The 26,702-nt window shown below is 38.5% G+C and overlaps 6 protein-coding genes across 11 annotated transcripts; 2 read left to right on the top strand and 4 right to left on the bottom strand.

Annotated features, from left to right (window-relative positions):
* The first annotated feature begins 930 nt into the window (after positions 1-930).
* LOC140759750 (small ribosomal subunit protein uS19) lies at positions 931-3,138 on the top strand. Its single transcript, XM_073096394.1, has 4 exons — positions 931-1,005; positions 1,099-1,244; positions 1,345-1,402; positions 2,646-3,138. Exons 1-4 carry the CDS (start codon positions 1,003-1,005, stop codon positions 2,892-2,894), a joined length of 456 nt encoding a protein of 151 aa, XP_072952495.1. The 5' UTR covers positions 931-1,002; the 3' UTR covers positions 2,895-3,138.
* Positions 3,139-5,533: 2,395 nt separating this feature from the next.
* On the bottom strand, positions 5,534-8,525 carry LOC140759247 (protein WRKY1-like). Of its 2 annotated transcripts, none has more exons than XM_073095755.1 (4): positions 8,195-8,525; positions 7,040-7,848; positions 6,827-6,952; positions 5,534-6,506 (listed from the first exon to the last, which is right to left on the bottom strand). In XM_073095755.1, the coding sequence occupies exons 2-4, from the start codon at positions 7,816-7,818 to the stop codon at positions 6,362-6,364; spliced, it is 1,050 nt and encodes a 349-aa protein (XP_072951856.1). In that variant the 5' UTR covers positions 7,819-7,848; positions 8,195-8,525; the 3' UTR covers positions 5,534-6,361. The 2 variants fall into 2 exon arrangements, with proteins under 2 accessions (XP_072951856.1, XP_072951855.1); XM_073095754.1 differs by having other exon boundaries at positions 5,535-6,506; positions 7,040-7,876.
* Positions 8,526-9,394: 869 nt separating this feature from the next.
* On the top strand, positions 9,395-11,168 carry LOC140758578 (PRA1 family protein E-like). 2 transcript variants are annotated; one of them, XR_012104136.1, is made up of 2 exons: positions 9,395-10,281; positions 11,025-11,168. XR_012104136.1 is itself a non-coding variant. In XM_073094778.1 (1 exon), exon 1 carries the CDS (start codon positions 9,589-9,591, stop codon positions 10,219-10,221), a length of 633 nt encoding a protein of 210 aa, XP_072950879.1. In that variant the 5' UTR covers positions 9,395-9,588; the 3' UTR covers positions 10,222-10,499. The 2 variants fall into 2 exon arrangements, 1 of the variants encoding a protein (XP_072950879.1); XM_073094778.1 differs by lacking the exon at positions 11,025-11,168 and having other exon boundaries at positions 9,395-10,499.
* A 311-nt stretch (positions 11,169-11,479) lies between these two features.
* On the bottom strand, positions 11,480-16,536 carry LOC140758577 (magnesium transporter MRS2-I-like). 4 transcript variants are annotated; one of them, XM_073094775.1, is made up of 12 exons: positions 16,112-16,536; positions 16,000-16,029; positions 15,680-15,821; positions 15,039-15,160; positions 14,653-14,727; positions 13,458-13,685; positions 13,311-13,355; positions 12,654-12,698; positions 12,517-12,546; positions 12,223-12,342; positions 12,035-12,128; positions 11,480-11,915 (listed from the first exon to the last, which is right to left on the bottom strand). In XM_073094775.1, the coding sequence occupies exons 1-12, from the start codon at positions 16,331-16,333 to the stop codon at positions 11,848-11,850; spliced, it is 1,221 nt and encodes a 406-aa protein (XP_072950876.1). In that variant the 5' UTR covers positions 16,334-16,536; the 3' UTR covers positions 11,480-11,847. The 4 variants fall into 4 exon arrangements, with proteins under 4 accessions (XP_072950876.1, XP_072950877.1, XP_072950875.1 ...); XM_073094776.1 differs by having other exon boundaries at positions 11,480-11,902; XM_073094774.1 differs by having other exon boundaries at positions 11,480-12,128.
* Positions 16,537-19,309: 2,773 nt separating this feature from the next.
* LOC140759731 (U3 small nucleolar RNA-associated protein 18 homolog) lies at positions 19,310-21,191 on the bottom strand. Its single transcript, XM_073096366.1, has one exon. The coding sequence runs from the start codon at positions 21,059-21,061 to the stop codon at positions 19,439-19,441; it is 1,623 nt and encodes a 540-aa protein (XP_072952467.1). The 5' UTR covers positions 21,062-21,191; the 3' UTR covers positions 19,310-19,438.
* Positions 21,192-21,900: 709 nt separating this feature from the next.
* Positions 21,901-23,477, bottom strand: LOC140759734 (auxin-responsive protein IAA30-like). Its single transcript, XM_073096371.1, has 5 exons — positions 23,106-23,477; positions 22,730-22,959; positions 22,485-22,626; positions 22,340-22,401; positions 21,901-22,251 (listed from the first exon to the last, which is right to left on the bottom strand). Exons 1-5 carry the CDS (start codon positions 23,390-23,392, stop codon positions 22,214-22,216), a joined length of 759 nt encoding a protein of 252 aa, XP_072952472.1. The 5' UTR covers positions 23,393-23,477; the 3' UTR covers positions 21,901-22,213.
* Positions 23,478-26,702: the final 3,225 nt, after the last annotated feature.

Raw genomic sequence — 26,702 nt, 5'->3', positions numbered from 1 at the left:
CATGCTGATTCTCTATTCGATGAGGCTTGAATAAGCTCTGGTTGTATTTGACATGAGTTGCACTTGATCAATTAGATTAGGCTTGAAATTCATTTCAAGTTGAGCTTAAACACAGGCTGCCTAATCAAGCTTGGTTGACAATGTTCGATTTAATTTTATTAATATTTAGTATAGATTATATATATATATATTTGGTTACATATTTAATTTAATTATATTAGGCATAGACAATCCAAAATATAATTCAAGCTTGATTCGAGGTAAAATTAAGTCTAAACTGTATATCACAAGTTCAAAATAAAATCTAATCAATTCAATCTTTATATAAGATCAGACTCAAAATTAATTACAATCCAAACTTAATCAAGCTCGACTAAAATTAATTTCAACCAAACTTGAATATGACTCAGTTCTATTACACCCCTAATTGATATGATAATTAACCAATTCATTATTGACATAATTTTTTGATTCAAACAACAGAATTAGAGAAAAGCACTACGGCTCATTAGTTATTCGAGATTGACTCACCGGCTTCTCAGTTCATCATCGATAAATTAAGCCAAGTTAAGCTTGAACCGAGCTCAACCATGTCTTACCTCACTCCACTCGAGCTCAAGTTAGGCTTTGAGCCATTTTGAGCCTAAGCTAGGCTCAGGTTGTTTAAGCTCGGTTCAGCTTATTTTCATTCTTCATTCAAGTTATTATTATTTTGAGGGGGCATTTGCAAACAAAAGGGGCTTTGTGTTCGTTTCACTTTAGAAATGTTTGTATTTAGAATAAAAAATATATTTTATTTTCACTAAAACCTTATAAAAGTTTTTTTTGTTAACAAATAGTATCAATTTATAGATAAAACGTTCAGTTTGCTTATTATGACTAATATGAGGGCTTTTATGCGAAAACGCTCTTAATATTCCTATATAAACCCGACAAGCCACATAAACCCTAGCCCGCCGTCTTCACCCTCGCACTCAAGTAGCAACTCCCTATCTCCCAGCCATGGTGAGCTCTCCTTCCTCCACGACTACACCAAATCTTTTAGCTAAAGAGTTCAAATTTGATCGATCTCACACATTTTCTTCTTCTGCTTCTCAGGCGGATACGGAGGTGGATGTTGCCGCAGGGCAGCCGAAGAAGAGGACGTTTAGGAAGTTTAGCTACCGCGGGGTCGACCTCGACGCGCTTCTCGACATGTCAACCGACGAGCTCGTCAAGCTGTTCCCCGCTAGGGCTCGAAGAAGGTAATGATTCCTTTGTTGGTGTACGAGCTTGTCGAATCATGTAATCGTGAGAGCTGATTAGATTTGTTACTGTTTTGTTTTGGTGAATGTATTTTCTAAGGTTTCAGAGAGGTCTGAAGAGGAAGCCGATGGCTTTGATCAAGAAATTGCGCAAGGCGGTGAGTTCTGCGATTTTCCTCTTTGAAAATATGTTTATTTGCTACTTTAGTTGCGAATCTGTTGACAAAATTGAGTAGTAATTATTAAGTTGAGCTCCAAAATGGGATCTTTGGAAGACCCATCGACGCTCTTTTACTTTAGATCATAAGGAAGTTCTGCAGTGGCAGTAGGCACATAAGTTGGGCTGGTAGTCTATTGCTGCTTTGCTTTTAACATCTTTTAGAAAATTTTACAAAGACAAAGCTACTGTATGTCAGTGCCGTTTGATGATATGCCAAACCTAATCGGTATTCTTAGTAATTCATCCAGAGAGGTTGTTTGATGTGTATCTACTGGAGTTTGATGCTCTATTTATGGTTAGATTTAGTAAAATTTGGTTTGTTTTGTCACTGAATGTGTTACAAGAGGTATATTCGTTACTTTCACTTGTTATCACCGAAAGTGTTTTAAGAGGTATATTTGTTATTACTTGAAGATTTATTTAGCATTAGTTAATGGATATTGAGTGCTAAAGAGGATTGGAAAGCTGCCACGAGAGTAAAAACTTGATTTAAGTTTCAAACCTTTTTCTCTATATTTTTGTTATTTTTCTATATATTTTCTTTATTCTGCTTCATAACCTTCTTATATACTCCTTAAAGCACTCTGATCCCAGGGTAAGGTCCATGTTCTTGTATTTTATCGAATTTGAATTGTTGTGAGATGCCATATTTACAGGTACGAGGATAAATGAAGATTTGATCTATATTGTTCAATTTAAATATTTCATCCATTCATTAAAACATGTGTTTTATCACCTATCTAAAGGAAGTATATCTTTTACTAAATTATGAGTAAAATTGCATACTTTTTTTCCAGGAAATTAGTCTTTTATTGATTCCATTTTGCTGAGTTCTAGGTTCTATAAATATACCCACCAATGTGCCCTTTTGTGGTGCTTGTCAGATTGCTTTGACTAGATGTTCTTTTCTAGCTGTATCACTGCCTTGTTAGCGCTTAAAGGCTGCTTTGACTAGATGTTCTTTTCATCAAATCTTTGTGATAGAAGATCTGCATTTACTTATAACATAACTATGCTAGCAACAATTACTGAGCTGTAAAGGTATTCTTAATGACATTATGGAATGTTGCTGAACAGCTATGTATATTTGTTAGCTTGTCATAATGTTGAGATGTGTAATGGATTTCAGTTCAAGTAATTTCCTTTAGAAATAATTATCCTTTTGAAATTATTACATGCAGAAAAAGGATGCCCCACCCGGTGAGAAGCCCGAACCCGTAAGGACTCACCTTCGCAACATGATCATTGTGCCTGAGATGATTGGGAGCATTATTGGGGTCTACAATGGGAAGACCTTCAACCAAGTTGAGATTAAACCTGAAATGATTGGCCATTACCTTGCAGAGTTCTCCATCTCGTACAAGCCAGTCAAGCACGGTCGGCCTGGTATTGGTGCCACCCATTCGTCGAGGTTCATTCCGCTCAAATGAGGAACCTATCATTGTTATGTTTTTATGCCTTTATCTACTTTTCAGACTCCCCCTTTTCAGTCTTCTTCTGGTAGAGTTCTTTGTGAAATTTTAAAATTTCGGATTTGGCCAAGTTTGATGGGGTACAACTCCTTTAATTTATTAAGATTTTTGTAGAAACTGCGATGTCATCATGTCAATGTGGTAATTGATGGCATTATTCAACATTTTGGTTAATTTATTTATCAGTATGGTTGCTTTGTTACTTGCATTTGCTAAAAATGTTGGATCTTTTGTTGCCAGAAATGCTCTTTGGCAAGCTTGTCCTGCTTTATAGCATATATACTATGGAGAATGGTTATACGAGTCATCTGATTCCCATTGCATTAAGGCTATTAAGTTATTTGATATTAGGAACTATCAACTATCTCAATCTTCTGCGGACTGTATGTTTCATATCGCCTGTCATGCATGTGAAAGCCAAGGAACTATTGAAATTTGTTTGCTCTGAGCCTAATCATTATTTGGCCAACAAGACTTGGGCTTTGTAAGCATAGTATCAAATGTGGATCTATCACTGAAATGATAGAACAGCTTAATGACTATCAATGAATAGTTAGCATATCTTTCTTAATTTTAGTTTTTGGGGTTTTTAGCATAATTGCTAATGAAATCTTTCAAAATATTATAATTGTCATCATATTCTTAAAATATTATGATTGCCACTGATCTTAAAATTAGTGAACACATTTAAATAATTAAAATATATCTTTTGAAGATTAGAGCATAAAAGAAAGATATTTGTATTATGATATTGGGTAAAATATTGAATAGTATTTAAGGAATAATATTTTTAATAAAAATTATAAATTACACGTTATATTGTACCTATTTTATTCTAATATTGTTTTTGATGATTTTGTAACCCGATCTTATATTTTCTCCTATAATTTTCATTTAAGACCTTGATATTATTTTGATTAACTAAGGTTGATCAAGTTACTAAAATATTTTCATCTTTCCATCTCATTTTCTATATCCCTCCATCATCTTTCCATGTACCTCCTTTACCAATGCCGTCGACATCATCTTTTCTTATCCTTTCCCTTTTCTCTTCTTGTGTTATTTTTCTTTTTCTTTTCTTCTTTGAAAAAAGAAAAAGAGAACGAAGACAAGAGTAATTTAAATATTTATATATTATAATATAATTTTTTTAATATGGTCTAAATTAACCTAGGATGTTAAATAAGAATTATATATGAAAAAAAAACGTGAGGCTGAGTTACAAAATTTTTAAAGACGGAGTGTGAATTACAAAATAAGTAAAATATAGGGTAGTGTGACTTACAAAAATCCCTATTTTTTACAAGGAGTACAATGATTATAGTAGTAATTATAATATTTTAAAATAGATAATAGTAATTATGATATTTAAAAAAAAAATATTGGTAATTATGTTAAATTTCCTTTTTTTCTATAAAGAAAATCTAGATACATCTAAGATGTAATGTTTAGGCAATTCTTAAGGCCACGACTACAATTTGCAATTAGATCAAGATATAATACTGTTATCCCTAGGAAATAAATTCTATTATTTCTCATGTTATTCTAATTTCATAGTATTCGCTATTGCTATAATTCATTAATATTCTAGAAGCACAATAGTAGATTAGTAGTCTTTGGCTGTTATAACGTTCGTGGGAACTACTGATCATTTTATATTAACATTATGTGATAAGCCTAAGTTTCCTGTTGCAATTTGCCATATAAGTTAAGCATATATTCTTATGTCGTGTTAAAGTGTCAAGGGGAGTTTAACCATTAGTCATTAAGACCTACTATTTTTTAAGCAATTAATAGCTAGGAGTGGACCATTCGATCTCTCATATCCATAAAATAAAAAATAGAAATAGAAATAAAAATTAGTACCCAGCTAATATAAATCAAGCCTACCTCTCAGCTAACTTGTTTACACACTATTATATTCCTTAATTATCTAAAATCTATTAATGCGGATAGCTTAAAGAAAGATTGCTTAAGAGCTAATTAAACTAATTAGATATACTTTCTGCACATCTTAAACTAAAATTTTCCTCAAATTTTTTATGTTATACTGGATTTTTATTTGCTATTGCTCAATGGTAACAATCACAGGCGCAATCCATGGAGATATGGAAGGAATAGCACATTATTATATAAGATTAGCTTCCCTGTATTTGAAGGCAAAATGCAATCTAGAGTTATATATTGGCTTCTTAGCTGTTTGTAATTAGCTAGATTCCTGGAATGTTAACATAGGTGAGTCAAAAAAGTAATACATTGGCTTCGTCCCCTGTAACCATTCACATGGACAATCTTCTCGGGATCTAATAAGATATGGGGGATTAGATCGAGGCTAGCTTGGTTCTTTTGATAGCTTCAAGTCAATGGCAGTGGATAGAAAAGTATAGTCACTGTGGTTCTCTTCCATGTTTCTCTCATGTAAAATGGTTTAGAATATCAAATTGCAACAACCTCTCACTGCCATTTCATCACAATTGAGATCTCATGCCATGAGTCAAATGCTCCTATAACTAGGTGTTATTCTCTTTCCGTAAGAGTGAAGAGAAGCAGGAATTTTTTTCAATGGGGGCAAAGAGAGAGCCGAAAGGAAGCATCCAATCCTTGAGAGAGGAAAGGTACTACTGGCCCTTTTCAAATGAATCCACATTGCTTTGCCACTGTTTGGTGTTGATAATCTTCACTCAGTACAGCCAGGAAATGCCACACTAAACGGAACAAAACCTGCACCAAGACAGTCTACTAAGTACTTCACGAGTTCATGGAGACACAACTCCACTAAATGGAGGCTTCTTAGGAGTTTCATGGATTCTGAAGCATCTTCATCTCATTTACTCATTATCTAGAGGCAGAATTGCTGACAAGTGATAAAGTACTAGCATGGCCCCATCTTAAGGTCATCAGAGCTTAAAATGCCAAAATGGCTGGTAATAGTGGAGTTCGAGGCAAATACTGGAAAATTGCAGTGTTGTAGGAAGTCAGAATTTGGGCAAATTAAATAATTCCATTCCTTTCTAATATTATACAATGTGCATGTCTCTTCAAAAGTTTGCGAAGTATCTTTACTGCAACTGCTGTTGAACATTTGTTCATCATCAGTATGGAACCTGAATGGAACAAATTGAAATCTAGTTGAATGAGAACTGTGCCAGTGCTAACTTCAAGGATGAACGGCAGAGCAAGTTTATGGATCAATTGCTACGTTAGCATAGTAATGTGGCTCTAAAGTAAAAGGAACTTGTGTGATTGCCCATAAAATGCCAAAGGCCTTTTAAGGGCTCAGGAGAACGACGGCAAACAGAAAGTGCTCCAGAGTCTCTACTCCACCATGCCGCGTACATTAACTGGTGCCGCGGAAACATCCTCTAAAAAAGGCTTAGCATACAAAAGGAGCAGCATTTGCATTTCCATGGGTAGCTGAGAGGCTTCTATGTGTGTGCAGACTGGTTTATCAACTTGGCATGGTTGTGCTCGCCTTCGTAAGTAAGGATGAGCATTGAGGGGTCCTCTAAGCACCTCTCAACATGCTTCCTTGCAGGGCAGCCCCTCATGCTGCTGCATTTGTAGTATCCCCTGCGTCAATTTAACAGTAAACATAGTCAGTTATTCTCATGTACAAAGATAATGGAAGAGAAGAAAAGGCTAAAAAGGATAAAAGTTCTGGAAACAGAAAGATTCAGACACCTAATTAGCTTCTGTAGACAACCAAGATATACTACCAAGAAAGCCTAACAAGTTAACATCCCAAAGTTTACAGCTGTTTACATCAAGCAATTACTAGTTTCTGGGAATCAAGAGTGCGTTCCAAATAAAGGAGATCTCAAGCTTCAACCTATTAATGTAATTTTCAGCAATCTATTTGTAGGTGAAATGTTGCTGCAGGTATACCATACCTAGGATGAGGAGAACCTTTAATCGGCTTCTGCCCATACTTCCTCCATGAGTATTCATCAGGAGGTATATCAGCAAGTTTATTGCTGATAGCAGGCACCTTAATGGATCTTTTCACCCTCAGTTTTCTACAGAAAGCAAGACAACAGTTGGTTAGCTTCAGGGCCAACCACTGCAAATCCAACAGCAAATAAATGGAGTTTCAGTAATCTGACCTCCTCTTTGTGCAATGGCATCTGCCACTGGCGGCACATTTGCCATTCCCATCCTCCCCTCTGCCAGTACACCTCCTCTTGGGAGGTTGCCGCGCATTCACCGGATCAGATGACGCCGACCCGTGGATTAAATGGAATGACTTACCATCTAATTTTCCCACACTCCCATCCATACTCAGGGCAGACAAGAATGACCTGGTCGACGACATGTCCTGCGTGCAGCTTGTTTTGCTAAACTTGAGGTTAATCCCAGAGTTGGTCCTCCTAAACATGTCAGCTTGGAGCTTCATATGCTGCTGAAACTGAAACCTTTGGTTGCTCTGCTGCTGCTGAAGAAACTTGAAGTGGGTGGATGCAGCCTGTGGGGTTAGTTGAAGATGGCCCCTAGAAGAAGAATCAATTTGAAAAGTCGGGTTCTCGAGTAATGATGCCTTTTGGTTGAACTGTGTAGTGCTTTTGGCACTAGAATCCTGAAGTGGTCCTTGGCTATCTAAAAGATTGACAGGAAGGAGTTGAAGAGAACTTGAAGAAGGGTCTTGATTAGATAATAATGGGTTGTCTAAGAAGCTCTTGTGGCGGAAAGGGGATGGGCTTTTGGTTAAAATTCTCACCCTTGCATGACCTACACCTTTGCTGAGCAAAGAACCAACCTTCTTGAACCTTGAAACAGCCTCCTCTATATCTGTCACAATATGAAGTTGGTCTTGAGACTGGGAGAGGAGGCTCAGAACTCTATGGCAGCTCTCCACAGCTGCTTTATTTGCTTCTTCCACCTCCATTTCAAAACAAAACTCCAGAAGACCCGAAACCTGCCACAACTTTCAGCTACAGGTTCATCTGGAAAAATATCAAAACCTCACTTCCTCAGAAGAATCGCAAAAGGACCATTGGAGGAATTAAAGAAAGCAAAACAGAAGGCAGACCAAGATGGGATTTTGATGGTCTTTCCACTAGTTATTTAGTAATAATAAAACTGACACATATGGTTAGCATTTCCAAGAAGAAACAACAGTACACAAGGAAATCCAAGTAACTCCAGAATCCAAGAAGCAAAGCACCGAACCAACCCCAATCTCAAACGAAAAAACCCATTTGCGAAATCAAGTGAAATGGCAAAGGAAGCAACCAAAATCAGAGCTTGGCGATCAAGTTTACCTAGGAACAAAGCAATGGATTCTGTTTCGGTTTGCTTGCACGAAATCCCGTCAAAGAAGCAACAACCAACTAGTGGGCTTAAACATATCAGCACAAACACACTTGTTAAATAGATTAAGAGAAGAAATAGGAGAGGTGGTATTGGATATGGGTGGAGACTCGAGAGTAGCGATGGTGGTCTTCCGATGGAGTCAAGTGGGACTGGAAGGTGTAGAAACGGAAGGAAGACTTGACGCAGGAGAACGAATTCGTCTTTTTGTTTGTATAATAGTCCACCCACTGGAGAGAGAAAAAAACCAGGGAGGAGTCCAGGGACTCAAGTAGGAGATTCTGGATTTAGAGGAGGGGCGCATTACAAATAAAATGGTACTACTCCTCGGACGATCTCAGCCGTCTGAGTGACGGACGGTCAAGATGGCTTTCATTATTTTTATTATTGGTCAAAACGCGAGGCCCGTATCTCGAGGGAGCCGCTACGGCCGTGATGGGGGATGAATCGACACGTGGCGGCGGGGATGGAGGCTTTTCGGAGGAAAACGTTTCGGTCTCGAGTGTTTGACTGGCGCAGCCTTCGCTCGGAGCGAGGGTGGGAGGAGAGACGGGGGAGTAGTGTGTGTAGCACGGGATGCAGGAGTTTGCTACATCGAGGGGCTCAAGGCATGTGTCGCCCTTTTATTGGCTACGAAGGGGGGATTTGCTTTCTTCTTTCGATAATTCTTGAGCCCACCAAGCACAACTGCACAACACGTCGACAACCTAATCATGGGCATAGAAATACCATGAGCGGAGGAAACGAGCTATTTTGCCGGTAACAGGAAAATTTTGCATATCGCACCCTAAACTGAGCATAATAGAATTTTGCGGCTGCCAACCCGACGTTTCAGAAAATACTTTTTACTTTTCCTTTTCCCTCTCACAGTTAGAATGTGAATTTTGAAAGAATAACAGAGTTGTCACGTAGGTTACTAAAAAAGAGAAATTGAAAAATAATATGGAAGGGAGACAGGAGAATCTTTATTTATTTTAATAAAATATTAATAAAGGAGTTTAGTGATAATATTTAAATAATTTAAAAAGTTTGTTCTTTTGTTTTGTAGAGGGTAAATAGTAAATACTGAGATAGCCGAGGGGTCAATAGCGAATAGTAGGGTGTTAGATAAAAGTTTAGGTAAAGAATAATGTCTGCCAAATTGCGTCTTCCTGTATACAGCAGCACGGTAAAATCCCTGGAAGTAGAGGAAGTAAAAGGAACGATTTTTTTTTTTAACTTCCCCGTACCTCTTCTCATGGAAGCGATCTACTCGATCTAGGTCAGGGTTTTCTCTCTCCTCGCTCCTCCCTCCTCCGCTGCACCCAGATCTAGGGTTAGGGTTTACCACCACCCTTCACCCAAAATGTCCTCCGCCTCCTGGTCCCGATATGGCACCATCCCCGCCTCTTCTTCTGCGGCGGCAGCGGCTCCAACGTCCTCCTCCTCCTCCGGCGGCGGCGGCGCTGCCGCGCTCTTCTCACGGGCCAAGGCAAGCGGCTCCGCCTTCGGCGCCACCCTCCGCCCGTGGCGGGAGCTCGCCGACTTCTCCGCCTTCTCCCGACCTTACAACTACCGCGAGGCCCAAGCCCGAGCTCGGCGTAATCTCTCCCACTTCCGATCGAACTACGCCCTCGTCGCCCTCGTCATCCTTTTCCTCTCCCTCATCTACCATCCGGTCTCCATGCTCATCTTCCTCGCCCTCTTCGTCGTCTGGCTCTTTCTCTATTTCTCCCGCGACGAGCCCCTTGTAATCCTCGGCCGCGAGCTCGACGACCGACTAGTCCTCGCCGCACTCTCCCTCGTCACGGTCCTCGTCCTCGTGTTTACTCACGTCGGCTTGAACGTTCTCGTCTCTTTGATCATTGCCGCCGTGATCGTCGGATTACACGCGGCGTTTAGGGTGACGGATGACCTCTATCTTGACGAGCAGGAGGCGGCGGATCGGGGTCTTCTCTCCGTCGTCGAGAACCGCCATGGTTATAATCAAGATGCGTGATTAGTATATAGAGCGGGAAAGTTGCAATCTTGGGAGAGACTAACACTGGATGAACTCAAGGTATTCGGCTTGATCGGATTCTGGATTCTTTTTTGTTGTACTTCCTTTGGGTGGTAATTGTTTGATGCAGAGGAATCGGTTTTGCTCATGTTTGTTTTGATTTTGTTTATTGTATGCTGTTTCGAGTTCTATTTGTGTAATATGATTACTTCTATGGCAAATTCTATGAGTAAATATTGATAGTTATAATTGATGCTCTTGCAATGTGAGATTATCTAGTCATGATATTTGATTCAAGATATTAATGCGTGTGTTGATATATGTATTTTGGTTTTTCTTCCACCCATTATTAGATATTTTGTTCCTCTTCTGATGTTTATAACTTCTTTTTTAGGACTTGAGAAATGAATTATGCTAGATAGATTTCATATGTTGGTTGTCAATAAATTGTATTGATGTTCAAGCAAAAATATTAACATATAGCAAACTGACGTCCCATTAGTCTCTTATTGAAGCACAACTCTTCCATTAGGAATACTAATGCTACTTGAAATCTAGAGACTAATTGGTGGTCTTAATCATCATGATAAAAAATGGGCTTCAGAACCTTGGGTGAAGAATTGGCAAGAAATCGCCGTTATTGAACACAGGGTTGCTTTTGTCCTACAGCTAGGTGATGAATTCTAGATAAGGCCAATTGCTAATACTAAAAAAACTTAATGGAGAAGGGGTTTTTGTTAGCCAGTTAACTGCCTTTTATGTTGGTCTTTTTCTTATTAGAACACTTTTGGTATTTCTGACAGTAACTGAGCTCATTTGATCCTGGAAGACAACTGAATGGGTGAACAGACTATGAATCAGCACACTAGCATATTCACCAAGAGGAGGCAAGGTAATCCTAGTGACACAGCTAAGCTTGTTTAGTCAAACCCTATTTGAGTTGGACATCGAAAAAATTGTAGCAAAGAAAACAATCTTTTCATCAACTAATATTGCTCTGTTAGAGAGTCCATCTATTTTGCCGTTTGCTTGGTTCACCCTAAGTGCGAGACAGAAGACTTCATTGAGGGTATGCCAGAAGTACTAGTTCAATCTATTGGAGGTCTCCAAACTGACTGATTACCAAGTTTGATCACTGCTCTTAACTACTTTTACTTATATTAAGAGGCTAGCCTTGATATAGAATCAATGCTTGTTTCATTTTATCTGCCTAAAAAACTGCATGCGTCTATCTTCCAGCCAACATCCTAAATTTACAACTACCAACTTTTCCTACTCCTGTATGTCCACTTAATCAACACTTTTTGGATTTTAAGATAAAGACAGACAGTTAGGTTTGTAAATTTATTAGCATATCAAAAAGAATATATACATCTTAGGAAGAAAATAAGAGAAACAACATTATATAATTTTCTCCATAGAAAAATGTGTATCCACTCAAAAGATTAATAACAAGTTGCTCTAATGGAAAAACGAATTGCCTTCTATATGGTTACTAAATTTCTGTAGAACTTGACTTGGAAAGTTACCCGGAATAAAATAAGAACAATGTTGCAGAGTATAATGTACATGATCGTTGCTCTAACCTAAACATTGCATGTAAAGTGGTAGGATGACAATGAGCTATTAGAACAGCCGGTGAAGGGTCACCATCCTTGAAATATCGAAGTAGGTGCTGATACTGTCAAGAGATCCTATCAAAGGTCAGTTAACATTATATTGCTGTCTGTATTAATTAGTTACTGCCAACGAAGCCTTACAAAACAAGTGAGACAAATGAAAAAGAAAATAATATAGAATCTTTGATGCCTACCTGTGGATATCAAGAACCAATAAGACTTGTGTTTAGCATAATAAATGATAGAAATGAAAAGCATGAGACTTGAAGCTCCCCCGAAAATTATCACCTGGTTTACAAGCAACAAAAGATGCAGATAAGAGTATCAGCAGGGCTATGCATCCTTGAACAGGTTGTCTGACCCACTAATACATCAAACTTACCCATTTGTCGATATAACCGTGTCCATCATTCCATGAGTAGGGAATGTTCATCCCAAAAATTCCAGCAACTAATGAATACAGAGTGAGGCAAACAGTGGCAGAACTCAAGAAAAGCTCTAACTGCCGCAGAATACAAGAGATGAATAAGTTGAAAAGATAAAGGCTACATGCACCCAAACCGAGGCATCACCAAAACGAAAAATAAAGAACAACAGCTGTCCTAAAGCCTAAAGCTCATTCAAAAGCCTAAATATGTGCGAACAAGATTTAATGGATGCCTATAGAAAATATCACCTGAATCAACTGATTCCTGTGATTATCAAGCTGCAAAAAGACATGCATTTTAGAACTTAGAATATGCCAACGTTTTACAATCTATATAAATAACCAGACAACGAGTAGTTATTAACATAGAAGAGATGTTCCAGTACCTGAAAATTGATATAATCCTCTGTGTCATCGATGTACTCGCGAAGCTGGAAGGAAACCAGAGTGTAACAATATTTAGAACGTAATTGTGAATTGATAAACTATAATGTTTAACCCCCCAAGCACTAAGAAGAGATTGTCAAATATCACCGGATTCCCATTTGTTCCTAGTTAATTCTAACTTCAGGATGACTAGACAGTCAACAGTTCGATCAGTATTGAGTTGTCATGATACATGCCGTACTTTCCTTTTTCTCCTGACATTACGAAGTTAGATCATTCACCAGTAATCACCGGTAACTGAGCACGTCTAAAGCATGTTTATAATGTAGTGGATCCTATCAAGAATCAAGTTGTCTGTAGCAAGTCATCTTTCAAACACTGCAATAGATGTTGAATACCTGAAAAAGTTGGACATTTCAATGTGCTGTATCGGACTGCTGACACTATAACCTCTTCCAAGAACTTTAAACATTCTAAAAGACTATCAATTTCTTACAAATAAACACACAAGTACTTTCTCTTGTTTTAGAGCATGTCGAACAGTATGCAAAAGCAATATACTTCAGAAAGCAATTTGAAAGACCATGGAGCGCACAAAAGAAGATATCAGAATAATAGCTCTTCTCAGAAACATCCAAGTCTATGGGGATGCATACCGTGATCAATTTGTTCAAGGTGCTATCAATTTGTTTAAAATAGGCCTGCATCCCGGAAAAATGAAAAAAAGGACGATGTTACTAACTACAAAACTTTGGGCAAGCATGGCAAAATGAAGGATATATATATCTTTGAACTATTATGACCTCAAGTAGCATCTCCAGATCCTCAACATCGTCCTCATTTCCGTGAAATGTTGCCACGCTGGCCTTGCTAGCTCGTGATACTTTTGAACATACTGCTGGTGAGGAATGAAAATAGGCAGCCCTACCAGAGCCGCCGAGAGGTGAGGATGCTCCAGCACTCTTTCTCGATAGGTAAAGATCAGCCATGTCATTGTCATCATCCAATAGTTGTTCAAGTTCATCTCTTACCTGGAGATGACAATAAATTTGGTAAGGAAGAACATCGAGATACCTAATTTGGATAAGTACAGTGCAACTCTGCAATGAAGATGAGCATTAGGCAGTTCCAACGTTTACATAATAGAATTATGTTACATTCAGGTGATCAAGAATTTTTGTGAATGAGCAAACTTGTACTCGAAAAGACTTGCTATGCATAAGAAAGAACTGCGGGCCTTAACAACTTCAAAACCAGTATAAAAGAAGAAAAGTCTCATCCGAAATGTGAATGCAGATTACATGGCCTCTGCTTTCAGATAGGCTGGTGAAGCCAATCAAGGAGCCAATGTTTCCTCATTTGAGAGCGTTCCAACCTATTGAAATACAAAAGAGAAAGAGGACTTGACAGCTCCCAGAGCTTCAAAATTTTCGAAGAAGAAAGGCTGCCAGAATTTTGAGACTTAGTCTTTTTAATCTTTGTTCTCTTCTTCTGACAGAACTTTAATATCCAGAGTAGATGTAAGATTTTCATTAGCAGCACAATTCTTTATGGCTTACTGTGATATAGTATTACAAAATCCAAAATTATGTGGAATATAGCATAACCGATTCAAGCAATTATAAATTGTTATTCTTCATGATCATTGTTGAAGATTAAGTCTCTTAACCATTCGTGTTTCCTATAATAGTATTTTCAAGTAGCTAGTAGTTAGAGTTATCATTAAATCAATAATTGGATGCTCACGAGGTAAATCACTAGGATAGAACTAGCAAAAAGCTAGGTTGGTCAAGTTGAATAAAACTTGGACACTGTACATTTTCTTGACAAAATTCAAAATTTCCCGAACAAAGCAAGAAATAAACTACACGGATTGCAAGCCAATTTTTCATTTAAAATTTGGAAGTTCCAAAATCAACAAAATTAGTTCACTAGGTTGCATTCTTAACCTAAATGCAAACTCGAGCAATACAATCGGATACAAATTGGATGTATTACCTTTTGAACACGAGCTGTCAACCTAGTCATTGCACTTTTAACCTTGCGGACTTTGTCTAAGTTACGGCTGCTAATCTGTACAAATTAGCAACAAATGACTAAACTGCAACACCATGAGAACAATACAAGAAAAGAAGCAGTTCTATTTCATTATTAAAACAAGTAAACGACCATTTCTTTCATTGAAGAGGGGAGTAGTATTTTTTTCGTCTTCCCATATTTAAAGTACTACTCATAAAACAAGAGTAAATAATGATTGGAAACATAATTTAGCAAAAGAGAAACACAAAATGAAGCTGCAAAATTTTGAGTAATTTATTGTCCCTACATGCACACCCACCAGTGTTCAATGTTCAATTGCCAAGAGAGATTAAGTAATCACGCACCTTGGAGGTCAGCTCATCTAATGCTGGGTAAGCAGCAGCTTCCAAATCGGTGGTGCGTGCATCAAGAAAGCTACAAGTTGCTTCTAAAGCAACTTCCAGGGCACGAAACTCAAAAGGAAATTCTGCATTCGATTAATGCAGACTGTTAATATTTTCAGCAAGTAACGGCCTATGTAGTAATAGGAAAGGAGAGTTCAATTCGTTATAAGTTCCCCAATATAGAATGAAACATGAGATCCTCAGTCTACTAATTAGAAAGAAATGCATTAAGAAATAAACCTGTCGTTTAGCTGAATCTAAGGGCATCATAATTCGCTCCTTATTTAAATACCTTGTGCTTGTTCAAAAGTTAATTTTATCTTCTTAACTTGCTTTTCTCAGAGAAAAACAAATGCAATCTTCAATTTTCCAAAATGTGAACAATTCCTTAGAAATATTAATATCTAATTCTTGGAACAATGCGAGAACTTGATATCATGGGGAAAGATGCAAGTTCCTTGGAATACAGTACCAGCTAGGCCACATAACAGTTTAGGCGTTTTATCAATTAGAAAATAGACATAACTGTATGATGAGAACTGTGTGGATGTTTTCAATTAAACACACTTAAAAGAAAGGTAGCAATGCGAACTATGACTCACCATCCTCTTCAACACATTCTGCCTCATGCCGTCCGTTCGCTTTATCTTGCGAGTGGCCGACGATGTTTGCTGCCGGTAGACGCCTGCAAAGCTCCTCCACGACAGGAACCACATGCTCGTCAGAAGGATCCCTAAGAAACACCTATTCAAGCAAAAGATCATGTCGATCTTGTGACCGTAGAGATCAACCAAAAGGAGCAATTTTGAGCCCTATCCTAACAGCAGCAATCAGAAAATTTTGAAACAAAAATCTACTCCAAAAACATGATCAAATTTTTACCTTTATATTATAACACAGAAATGAGAGAACACTAATGTACCTCGTCTGCAGTAATTATCGCTTTAATATGCTGCAAAATTAAGGGGGAGAAAAAGAGTAAACATAAAACTACAAAAAATGCAAAAAAGAAATAACGAATCGAAGAATCCAACCTCAAGATTGAGAACGATTGCCTTCTCGCGGCCCAAGATAGAAGAGGGATATGACAGAAGCGGATCGATAATCCTCAAATCCCGCGCATGTATATCAACCCGGTGCATGATCACGTATTTGTCCACATCCAGGATCCTCCCCTGCCCGGTGGCGTCGAACAGCATCCAGCTCCTCCCCGCCGCCACCTCCTTATTCTTCATTCCGCCACCGGAATCCGGCATCGGAACCGGCGTCGGCGCGTCTCCTCCATCACATTTCCGACCTTAGCGAGCCCTCGATCATCCGAATGCCGACCGGAGACGATCTTAGACGAAGAGACAGCCGGGATCAGAAGGGCGAATCGAGCAATGGAGACGAAGACGAGAGTTGGGGTCTCGATGGAAGCTACTAGAGGATAGATAATAGGATTAAAAGGGAAGGCGTTCACGGCGCGGCGGGAGAGAGGGAGGAGGGAAATATTTGAGCCGCAAGCCCGTAACTGTTCATGATCACTTTTATTTTATTCGAATTTGAAAAGATGGGCTCCACAAGGAGAGCATGAAATCTAAGCCGTTGATTTTATAGTTAGGCCAAATCAACGGATGGAGTTGCAAGTTATCCGAGGTTGTGATTTTCGATTTGATTTGATTCATTATTCAAATTATTTCAAAGTCCTTATAACGGATTGGAAATTATATCTTCTCATTGCTTATCTTAATAAACATATAAATAGAAAAGGATAAAGTTATCAATTTTCTTCTCTGCCCAAATTGACTCCTATTACTTTGATTATGCCTGGGTCCCTTTTTTTATTTTAATAAAAATTAAAATAGGATTATTTAAGTGACTTTATTATGTGTATATATATATATATATATATATATATATATATATTAAATTCTCTTTTTCCTAATATCAACCATCCTTTGGGACAAATTATGCATTAAAATACCTCTGCAGTATCATGCATGATGTACATGTACATTATTATTTGATCACCACCAACATGGATTGAAAGGTTCGGATGACATTACTCGATTCTTGAATCATTTAAAGAAAACAGAGCATCAGAATATCTTATAGATATTCCCCTGTGACAAGCAATTGCATCTAGACTAACTCAATCTTGCTCATATGTATCTGACGCTTTCTTTCCATTAAACCAATCAGGTATTTCACTTGTATGAATCACTACAGTGCATCATATGATTGGTGGATAAAAATTTCCACTTGGAAGATGCTGTTTGGCTATAGAAGGATGAGGAATGCAAGGATATATCCATTTTCTCTCCATCCATTGGTCCCCAATATCTCCTTTCTGAAGCATGGTTACACTACTATAATAATTTTCTCATCCCTTAAATGAAATAGCTCCTAAAGCCCTTGCAACCATCACTGCCACAAGACAAACACAAGCTCCTGCACCTCCCCATCCTCCTCTGACTCCTACAGTGTAGAGAAAAATGACTACCATCACAACTATCAGAGCAGGCTCAACCATAGCACACACAGCGATGCCCAAAGGGTCAAATGGAATATCCTCGATGTCGCCAGCCTTGGGTAAGAAAATGTCCATATGACGTATTAAATGCCAGTCGTTGCTTAGTAAGTGATGGTTTTTCTTAGAGATGAGCTGCCACAGGATTGCGTCAGATTGGATTAAATAGTGGAAGAGTGAAGTGCTCCATACTGAGCAAAAAGGCAGTGGCATCAGTTGCAACAAGCAGATGCACGTCGTTGCTGGCAGCAGTAAGTGTGATGAGCGTGTCGAACCCGGTCCTGGCCCTGGTTGATGAAAGGATGAGCACAGAGGGGACCGGACTGAGCCTGGGGATAAGCAACAATCTGCTGGGGTGGATCCTATTGGGTATCTTTGGCCTCATTTGGTCCCTCTACTTTGTGTATACCTCAACCCTTGAAGAGGATGATGACTCTGGATTGTCCCTCTAAGCTCGCATTTGTAGACATTGTAGAGGACATGCAACCATGTTGCTGACTGCTTTGTTTGAATGTGTATGCCTCAGCCTCTTTAAGTATAAGATTAGCATTCTATGCAATGCGAGAACATATTTCAGAGAAAGCAGCAAGTCCCTTGTGATACATGCCAGATAAGCCATGCCAGATAAGCCGCATAACCAATTAGGCAATTTATCAATCAGAAAATAAATATCAGTCTATGGTGAAAATTTTGTATGGATGTTTTCAACTAAACACATAAAAAGGAAAGGTAGCAATTAGAACTATGACTCACCATCCTCTTCAACACATTCTGCCTCATGCCACCGGTAAGCTTTCTCCTGTGAGTGACCGATGATGATTGTTGAATGTAGAGATACTTGCAAAGCTCCTCCACTACAAGGACCACTTGTTCTTCAAAGGGATCCCTAAGAAACATCCATTTGAGCAAAAAATAATGTCATCTTGTAACAGTAGAAATCAACCAAAAGAAGCAATTCTAAGTCATATTCCAACAGCAGCAACCGGAAAATTTTGACATGAAAATCTAAACCAGATGCAATTTTATTTAAAGAGCAAAAAACTACCAAAAACATGTTCAGGTTTCCACCTTTTGAGAGTCGTAATAATCAGTTTTGAATGAATAGAAAAAGGAACGAACAATTTTGAACTTCAAAGCAGAAAATTAGAAGCTTGCTGAATAATCTTACCTGACTATGCTCCAGAGAGATACACAATGATGACACACATACTTGATGAAAATTTGTGCAGGATTAGTATTTGGAAACAATTTTGCAAGTGGAACCTGTATATCTTGATGTGCAACAAAACGAAGATGGGCTGATAAGTGGCAGAACAATCAGTTTTGAAACAAATGCATACAACATTTGTCTATCTTTATAGAGATTACACCTAAGACTCGTGGATTAGTGCATATTTGTATTACTACAGAAGCATATGGACTCCAGTGAACACTAAGAAAAATAAGGAGTGATGTAAAGCAAGGTCAAACATATTTCAACATACTTAATTGTGCTGCAAGATATCAACTGCCAATGACTTGGTTAACAAAAAAGTGACTCAAACAACAAAACAACTGCAAAAATAACAACTTACATTCACTGGGAATTAGCTAAATTAATGGATACAGGACATTTTGTTAGAACAAAGTAATCTCAACTTCCAGTAAAGATGCTTGCAAAGAAGCTTCGGAGCTTCACTATCAACTTTAGCAACATAATCAAAGAATCTATATCAAAGAGTTCATAAATGAGATATCAGGTTTTATAAATTCTTAAAGGAGAAAACATTGGAAATAAATTCCTGCAGAGACAAATTAAACAGAAAGATAAGAGTACAAGCCAATGAGTTGACTGTTTCGTGGCATCAGTTCAAGCATTTTGGTAGTGATGCAGCTTGTACAATAGAACCTTTCCAGCAGCATTTCCAACAGTCATGAAACCTCCACCAGGACTGAAATCCAAACAGCGTGGATATTGCAGACTAAATCTGGGTGCAGGCCAGTTAGAGAAAACATTAAATGATGGAACATGGACCAGCTTTAGACCATTCTTTTTCATTCTTGAGCTGATGGCTAAAATCTGAGCGTCATGATTGAATTTCATCTGATCAACCATAGTAGTGAGACTCTCGATTGTCTTCAATGGCTTTCTTTTCCCACCCAGAAACTCTTCCCTTTTATAGACATTTACTATTCCACTGCTTGAACCTGCAGCGAACAAAGAGCTGTTAGGCGAAGCACAAAGAGATGAACCCATTAAGGAACCTTCATCGATGCCCTTGTGGATGCACTTCCTCGTTCTAAGATCCCAGTGGTAAACCTGGCCATCGCCACCGCTGCTCAACAACTGCTGCCCACCATCAGTAAAAGCCAATGAACGTGCACTTCCGTTCATCTTAAGTGTTCCAATCAGCTCTTTCGTCCTCGATGAAACCAAAAGAATATATCCTTCATTGCCAATGAATGCAATGGTATTCGAATCAGGGGAGACTTCAAATTCTTCCAGACTTTTCTCCTCTCGCCCTGTCAACGGCCCAATCTTACTAACAGTAGCTTTCGTCAAATCAAAGCTGTAAAAGAACTTCCTTCTCCCCGAAATGATCACCTCAGAACCGTCCGGCAAAAATGAAGCCTTGTGTACTGGACAATCTTCAACAAATATACTCTGTATTTTAGCATTCCTTTTCCCATCAATTTGAAAAAATCTCAGACGCCTATCTAGCCCGGCAGTCAGCAGTAACTGCCCGTTCCTATGAAACTGAACCGAGTTAATTGGACCATTTGATGGTTCCTCTGCATTCGCATCAACAAGCCTCGAGTACTCCAACAAACCTGGCAAAAGCTTAATACTATCCCTAACAACAAGCTCATCATTGCTCCGAAGGATATCATCCTCCACTCCGCTTTCAAAATCAGATTCCTCATCGGAATCTCCAACACGCAAAGTATTCCGACGGATATGCGCCCACTCGGTTCCTGGATTCAGCTTGGCATGCTGAGCACGCAATCTTGATACATACTCCGCACCGGAAATCACGCGCTCACCAGCTTCTTTTCTCAGCTTTCTTAATCTATTACGCCTCAGAACATCGACTTCGGCCTTCTCCTCCTCGTCGTCAACCCACGCCGCCTTCCTCTCTTTCTTGGTATCTTCTTCTCCATTAAAATCTTCTTCATAAACAACCATCTCATCGCCAGTAGACTTGTCCACGAAGAACAAAGGCGCCTCCTTTTCACCGGATTCTTTGCCGAATTCTAGGGGGTTATAAAGGGAACCAAACAAGAAGCTCTCAAGCCGCTTCATCTCCTTCTCCTGCTCGATTTCCACCTCACCTCGCTCTTTCCTCTTCAAATTTCTCGGCTTGGCTTCGTCTCCGATCTCTTTGTCTTCTTCATCGGAGTGATTAATTGGAGACCGGTCGGCTGCTTCCTCTTCGTCGGCGGGCTTCGGTTCGCGACGTTTGCGAAGGGAGTTTTGCGAAATCAAACTCATCTTAAAGAGATTAGAAGCCGCGAGATATGAGAGAGGTGAGAGGTTGGAAGCCGGCAATGGCGTCGGCGAGGTGGTGTGGTGTGAGGTAGACTTGGGGGGCAGATCGAAGAAGGGATCGATATTTAGGGTTTAAGAGTGCGCGGGCTGAATTATTTAGGGAAATTTGCAAATGGCACCCTGCAATTGTAGCAGCTTGCCAGCCCATGGGCCTATTTAAAAAAAGATCCTTTCTGTTGGTCGGAATCTACAAGCGAAGCCCAAGTCGATACTGTCCTGCCTTCTCTAACTCTCCTATTATTAGGATTAGGAAGAGAGGGCGGCCCAATACAAGGGAAATAGATCTCCACAAATGCATCAAAACAAAATCCATTTTATAAACCCAGAATAATTTATATTCTTATACTTTCCATCGGATTTGAGCCATTTTAATATAACCCAGATTTTTTTTATTTTAAATAACAGATCCAGTTAACTCACCGGTGTTAGATAATGGTAAAAAGGAAACAGAATATCATTATGTGAATTTTACTTAAATTCTAGTCTTCTCTTAGATAGACTAATCTAAAGTAGTAAAGTTGAGGTTTGGTGGTTGCTATGTTCTCTTCACTTGGTCCAGTAATGCCATATTGATCTGCTAATCATTAGTCTTCTCTTTGACAGAACCATCTAAAGTAGTAAAGTTGAGCTTTTGGTGGTTGTTATGTTCTCCTCACTTGGTCCAGTTATGCATATACTGATCACCAGTTGCTGCTTTGGTTTTTAGCCATCTTCTTGCCTTGGGTAGTTGGCAAAACTACAAATAACAAATGGAACAGAGGATGGCCAGATAAGCAATGAAGAATATACAAATAGATGCTCCATAGCTATGCACATGGCTTGCTCCTTAGTTGATTCTGGAATAAAAGCATCATAAGAATGCAATAATAACAACTAGGAAACAAATTATTTTACACACCAATTGATTCACAATATAGACATAGAGAGCAAGTCTTAGGGAACAACATGCATTGCTTCTAGTCCATTGGGAAAGACAAAGGAAACCATCTAAATTATAGACAACCAAATTCTTTGATCCAAAACTAACAATTTTACGCCTATCGTCGGGCATATTGACTCTGGTACTGATTGAGATCGGCCACGAGTTTGCCTTCCTCACACTCTATTCTTGCACTTCTCTACTGCTCTTGGTGCTGCAATGAAGAGAAGATGATCTAGTTATTACTTGAAACAACTAAGAGTAAGTATGAAGACATCTTCTCTAGCTACTTGTATACTGACCAAGTACAGTGGCTTCTGATCCTTTCATTATTCGAAGGCGCCTGCATGAATCAACAAACATCCTGTAGCAGAACAAGAGTTAGCATTCCAATTTGATTCTAATGATGTAATTGCATGGGTGAGTTGTAGATTAAGAGGAACTCACTCCCATGGAACATCCCCAACCAGCATCCAGTCCCCATCTTTGTCTTCATAGGTTGGAACATATTCTGAACCATTTAAGAGATCCATTAGCTTCCTTTCATTCATGAAGTCTCTTCCATTCATACCATCAGAGCTGCAGTTCCCTGAAGTAGAAGTAGATAAATTAAGGTACCAATCAATGCTATTCTACAGCAATACTCTGGCAATCACAAATGACACTTCTTCTTCTTCTTCTTTTTGGCTTACCAAAGGTGAAGGAACTGAACATATTCTCCAAGGCCTTGGAGAGTTCTTGATAGCTCCTGTATATCCTCAGATCCACCTTTCTCAGGTACGGCGCGCCGTCCATGCTGACCTTCACAAACGCCGTCGAGTTGCCGGACTTCTCTCCGTCCTCCTTGCTGCCTTTCTCAGTGTGGGCAGCAAGGATATTCTTCCTGAATGATCTAACTGGGGGCCAACCTACCACTTGTGCCCTGGTGCCAAAATGATCACAATTAATAATCACCATACTTCTCAAGAAATTCCTTTGCGATACAATATACATCTACTGATCTACATACATAATAATATCTAAAGGAAACAAGTTAAGTTAAGAAAGTTAAGGGAGGATCACACATACTTGGGAGCAGAGGGCTTCTCTGCATCAGTTTTGGAAACAAGGATGGTGTTTTGGTTCAGGGATCTCTTCAACTTCTCTTGTGTCTCGTCTTCTTCTACCTCCTTCGTATCCAACACGGTTTGAAGTTTAAGCTTCAAATCTATCGTCTCCGTGAAGCCCCTCTTACCGGAATTCCTCGCCAGCTTCCCTTCGCCGGTGCTGCCGCCCGGCAGCCCGAGGCGGAGCTCGGTTTCCTCCATTCCTAAGCTATAATCGTCTCTTTCTGCAACTAGTAGCCCACTCGCCATTTCTATGACGAACTAAAACCGAAGCTTTTAATTTTCCTTCCTCTCTTCTGGTTTGCCTTCCAAGCTTGTGAGTGGCCAAATAGAGTGCCAGGAAGAGGAAAAGGTGGGTATTTTTGTAAATGGCCGGCCTTATTGCAGAAAACCTCCTCGGTCTAACATATTTGCAGAATGGCCCTCTACTTTCCGGGGCTATTTGTATATATTTTTTAAAAATATATTAAAATTGAGTTCATGCATGCACCGGTACTTCGTGTTAACGTGCATCAAATATAGAGAATAAATACAACTCAGTTTCTGATAATATTACTAAAAAATTAAAACAGTTTTCTTTTTTTGTTTGGTTTATATAAATTGCCTCCTACTTTAATGACTGCTCACTATTACTGTCTTTTATGTTTTAGCATAAAATTACCTATACGTCCTTCCCCATCTTGCAAATAAACCTCTTGACAGATAAATTTTGTTAAGAAAACATAAATTTATATTAAAGAAGGTGTTTTGAATTAAAAAAAGTGTCTAAGAAGGAGGAAGTTTTAAACTAAACTACCCATTTTTTTTCTGTCCCCTGTTCACACCGCGACAAAACCACATGGAGGTCATTTTAGTCGTCAATGTGCAAAAGAGATGCAAATATCCATCCGCAAAGGTGGATTAGTGTAGGCGTAGATATGCAGAAAACCCCCAAAGAGAAGGTAAAATTATTGGTAGAGGCTCTTCTTTTGTGAGCTTTCGTGGCCGCAGGGCCCGCTGCACAGCGATAAGGTTGGATGGAGCGTCCGGACCCGGCAGAGAGCTACACGTGTTCCGCCGGTTCAGCGAAGCAGCGCATGATTGGGATAGACAGGTAGGGCCCAGGAAAAGTACAGGGCTTCGCTGGACTGTCCACACGCTTGGACTGCTGACCAAAGAATTGGGTACGGTCTGGTCGAGTCACCGACGACTGAGACGAGCCGCTTAACGATAAGATCGCGATGGTTTTGGGAACAAGAGGGAAAACAACAAAGACAAGGAAAGTGAGAAACCCGCAATGTCCCCACTCTCGCAATGATTAATTAATTAGAGATGGAAGAGAAAATTCAAACCTCGAGAGGTGGAAATTGTATCCAGTTAGCTATGTCAAATTCAGATCGGGTCATGATAATGGAAGCACGAATATATATAAGTTATAAATAAGTTATCATTCTGGCACAAAAATATTTAATTTTTTATAAATTATTTGAGTTATAACGAGTTTATATAGGTTATAAATAAAAAAAGTTTTATTATAAACAAATTAGTAGGGTCATAAATAGAATAATCAGATCATAAACGAATTAGTGTGTTATAACTAGATTGACGGATCATAAACAGATTAGTAAGTCAGGCTATAATGAGTTAATCGAAGTTGAGATAATAAACATGAATACAAACATGTAATAATCAAATCAAATAGGTTGATACTATGATCTGAACTTAATTAGACTGAATTCAAACCTATTTAAAAGCCGAGTTGCTTTTGCAACTCCTAATTCAATTTATAAACAGAAAGAAAAACCTACTCTCAAAATAATTACGGCAGCATTTCTCTTTGCTTTATCACTGACTTACTTGTCTTCTCATTTAAGAACAGACTGCGTATTAGAAATATTAGTGCATCCACATGAATTATGAATTGAGGAAATGAGCAACAAACGGACAACCTCTTACCTACCTTATTGCAGTCACTGAACTCTGGTGCAACGGCTGGAAAACGAGATTATATTTCTGTTTCTCACCTCTTCATACATGGGAAAACATAATCATTAATAATTACACGATATGCCTAAGAGGCCACATTGTATACAAATTGGGGGTACACGTATCAAAATCCAACCCTTCTAGAATGGTTCACTGAAAAATTGCTTAGGGGGCTAAAGAATGCCAGCTTTAAATTTAGGGACGAATAAATTAACGGACGGTGGAAGGTGGGTCCCTTTGCAGGGCGCATGTGCCTAGATTCCAAGTTTAGGAGGGGGACCAAGGTCCCATGTGACGTGTTGGGATGTCGAGATGGGCATCAGATCCGCCTCCAAGCACCAACTATTACTAATTTCACAATCCTACTAATGTTGTGGCCAAGTGATCCCCTAGTAACAAGCTGTCTTCACTTGTGAAATAATTATAGAATTCTATTCTATAACTATTCAAATTTTTAATAACAAAATAAAACAGCTAATGCTAGCAAACATTTACTTTAATATTAATATAAGGAGTAATAATTATATTTAATATGATATAAAATTAATATTAAAATATTATAGAATAAAAAACAATTATTAGAAATTAGTGATGTTTTAAATCAAATGAAAACACCCTTAAATATATATTAAAGTAGTATTAGTAAATAATATCTTTCTTTGTTATAAATACGAGCTTAAAATGCTTGATATATTTGCAGTAAAAACAAATGTGGACTTACTAATACATAATAGTGCGTGACTATACGTGACAATATATTAGCAACATAGTGCGTGACAATGCGGTTACCGTACGTGATAATACAGTGTGTGACAATGCATAATAAATAACTGCAACACGTGACAATATAATACCTATATAGTGCATGACTACAGTGTTTAATAGTATGAATATTTAGATGACAACTATTTTTTAAAAAGAAGAGAATGAATTTCAACTTTAGTTGAAGTGATATATAATTAAGTAATTTTTTTAAATTATATGGAATAAGATGTGAAAGAATGATAAATTATTTTACCAGAATAAAAGTTTAATTACTATACCAGAATAATAAGATTTATTCTAAAATAATTTTTTTTCTATTTCACAAGGGAAATAGCGTCTATAATTGTGATCTTGATTAAGAGGACCCTTCTTTATTCAAGTATTTTGGTGGATTCCATACGAAATTGTGTTACTAGGGTAGGTTGTACTTCGACCAAGTAAAATTTATTTTTTGTTTTCGGATTAGAAAAGAAAAACGAAATTAGTTTCCACGAACGATAAAACCCTCGTCAAAAGGAACAATTTAATAGGACTGTTGTGAGAGGCTGCATCTACATAGTACATACTCATGACATCCTTTTCGAGTGCCAAATTGCAGTCCTTCGTTGGAAATATGTTACTAGGCCAGGTTGTACTTTGACCATGTTTTCTGGATTAGGAAAGAAAAAAAAATCGAAAGTAGTAGTATCAGCGAATGTCAAAACTATTGTCAAAAGGAACAATAAAAGATGGTTTGAGAAGCTGTGTCTGTAAATACAGCGCGATATCAAAATCAGTTTATGATTAATCTCATGGCATCCTTTTCGAGTACCAATTTGGGGTCTTGTAT

The sequence above is a fragment of the Typha angustifolia genome, chromosome 4 (assembly GCF_048772165.1).
Source record: "Typha angustifolia cultivar Huaian chromosome 4, ASM4877216v1, whole genome shotgun sequence".
NCBI classification, from domain to species: Eukaryota; Viridiplantae; Streptophyta; class Magnoliopsida; order Poales; family Typhaceae; genus Typha; species Typha angustifolia.
Note: the sequence above shows the minus strand (reverse complement) of the source record. Positions and strands in the feature narration are given on the sequence as shown.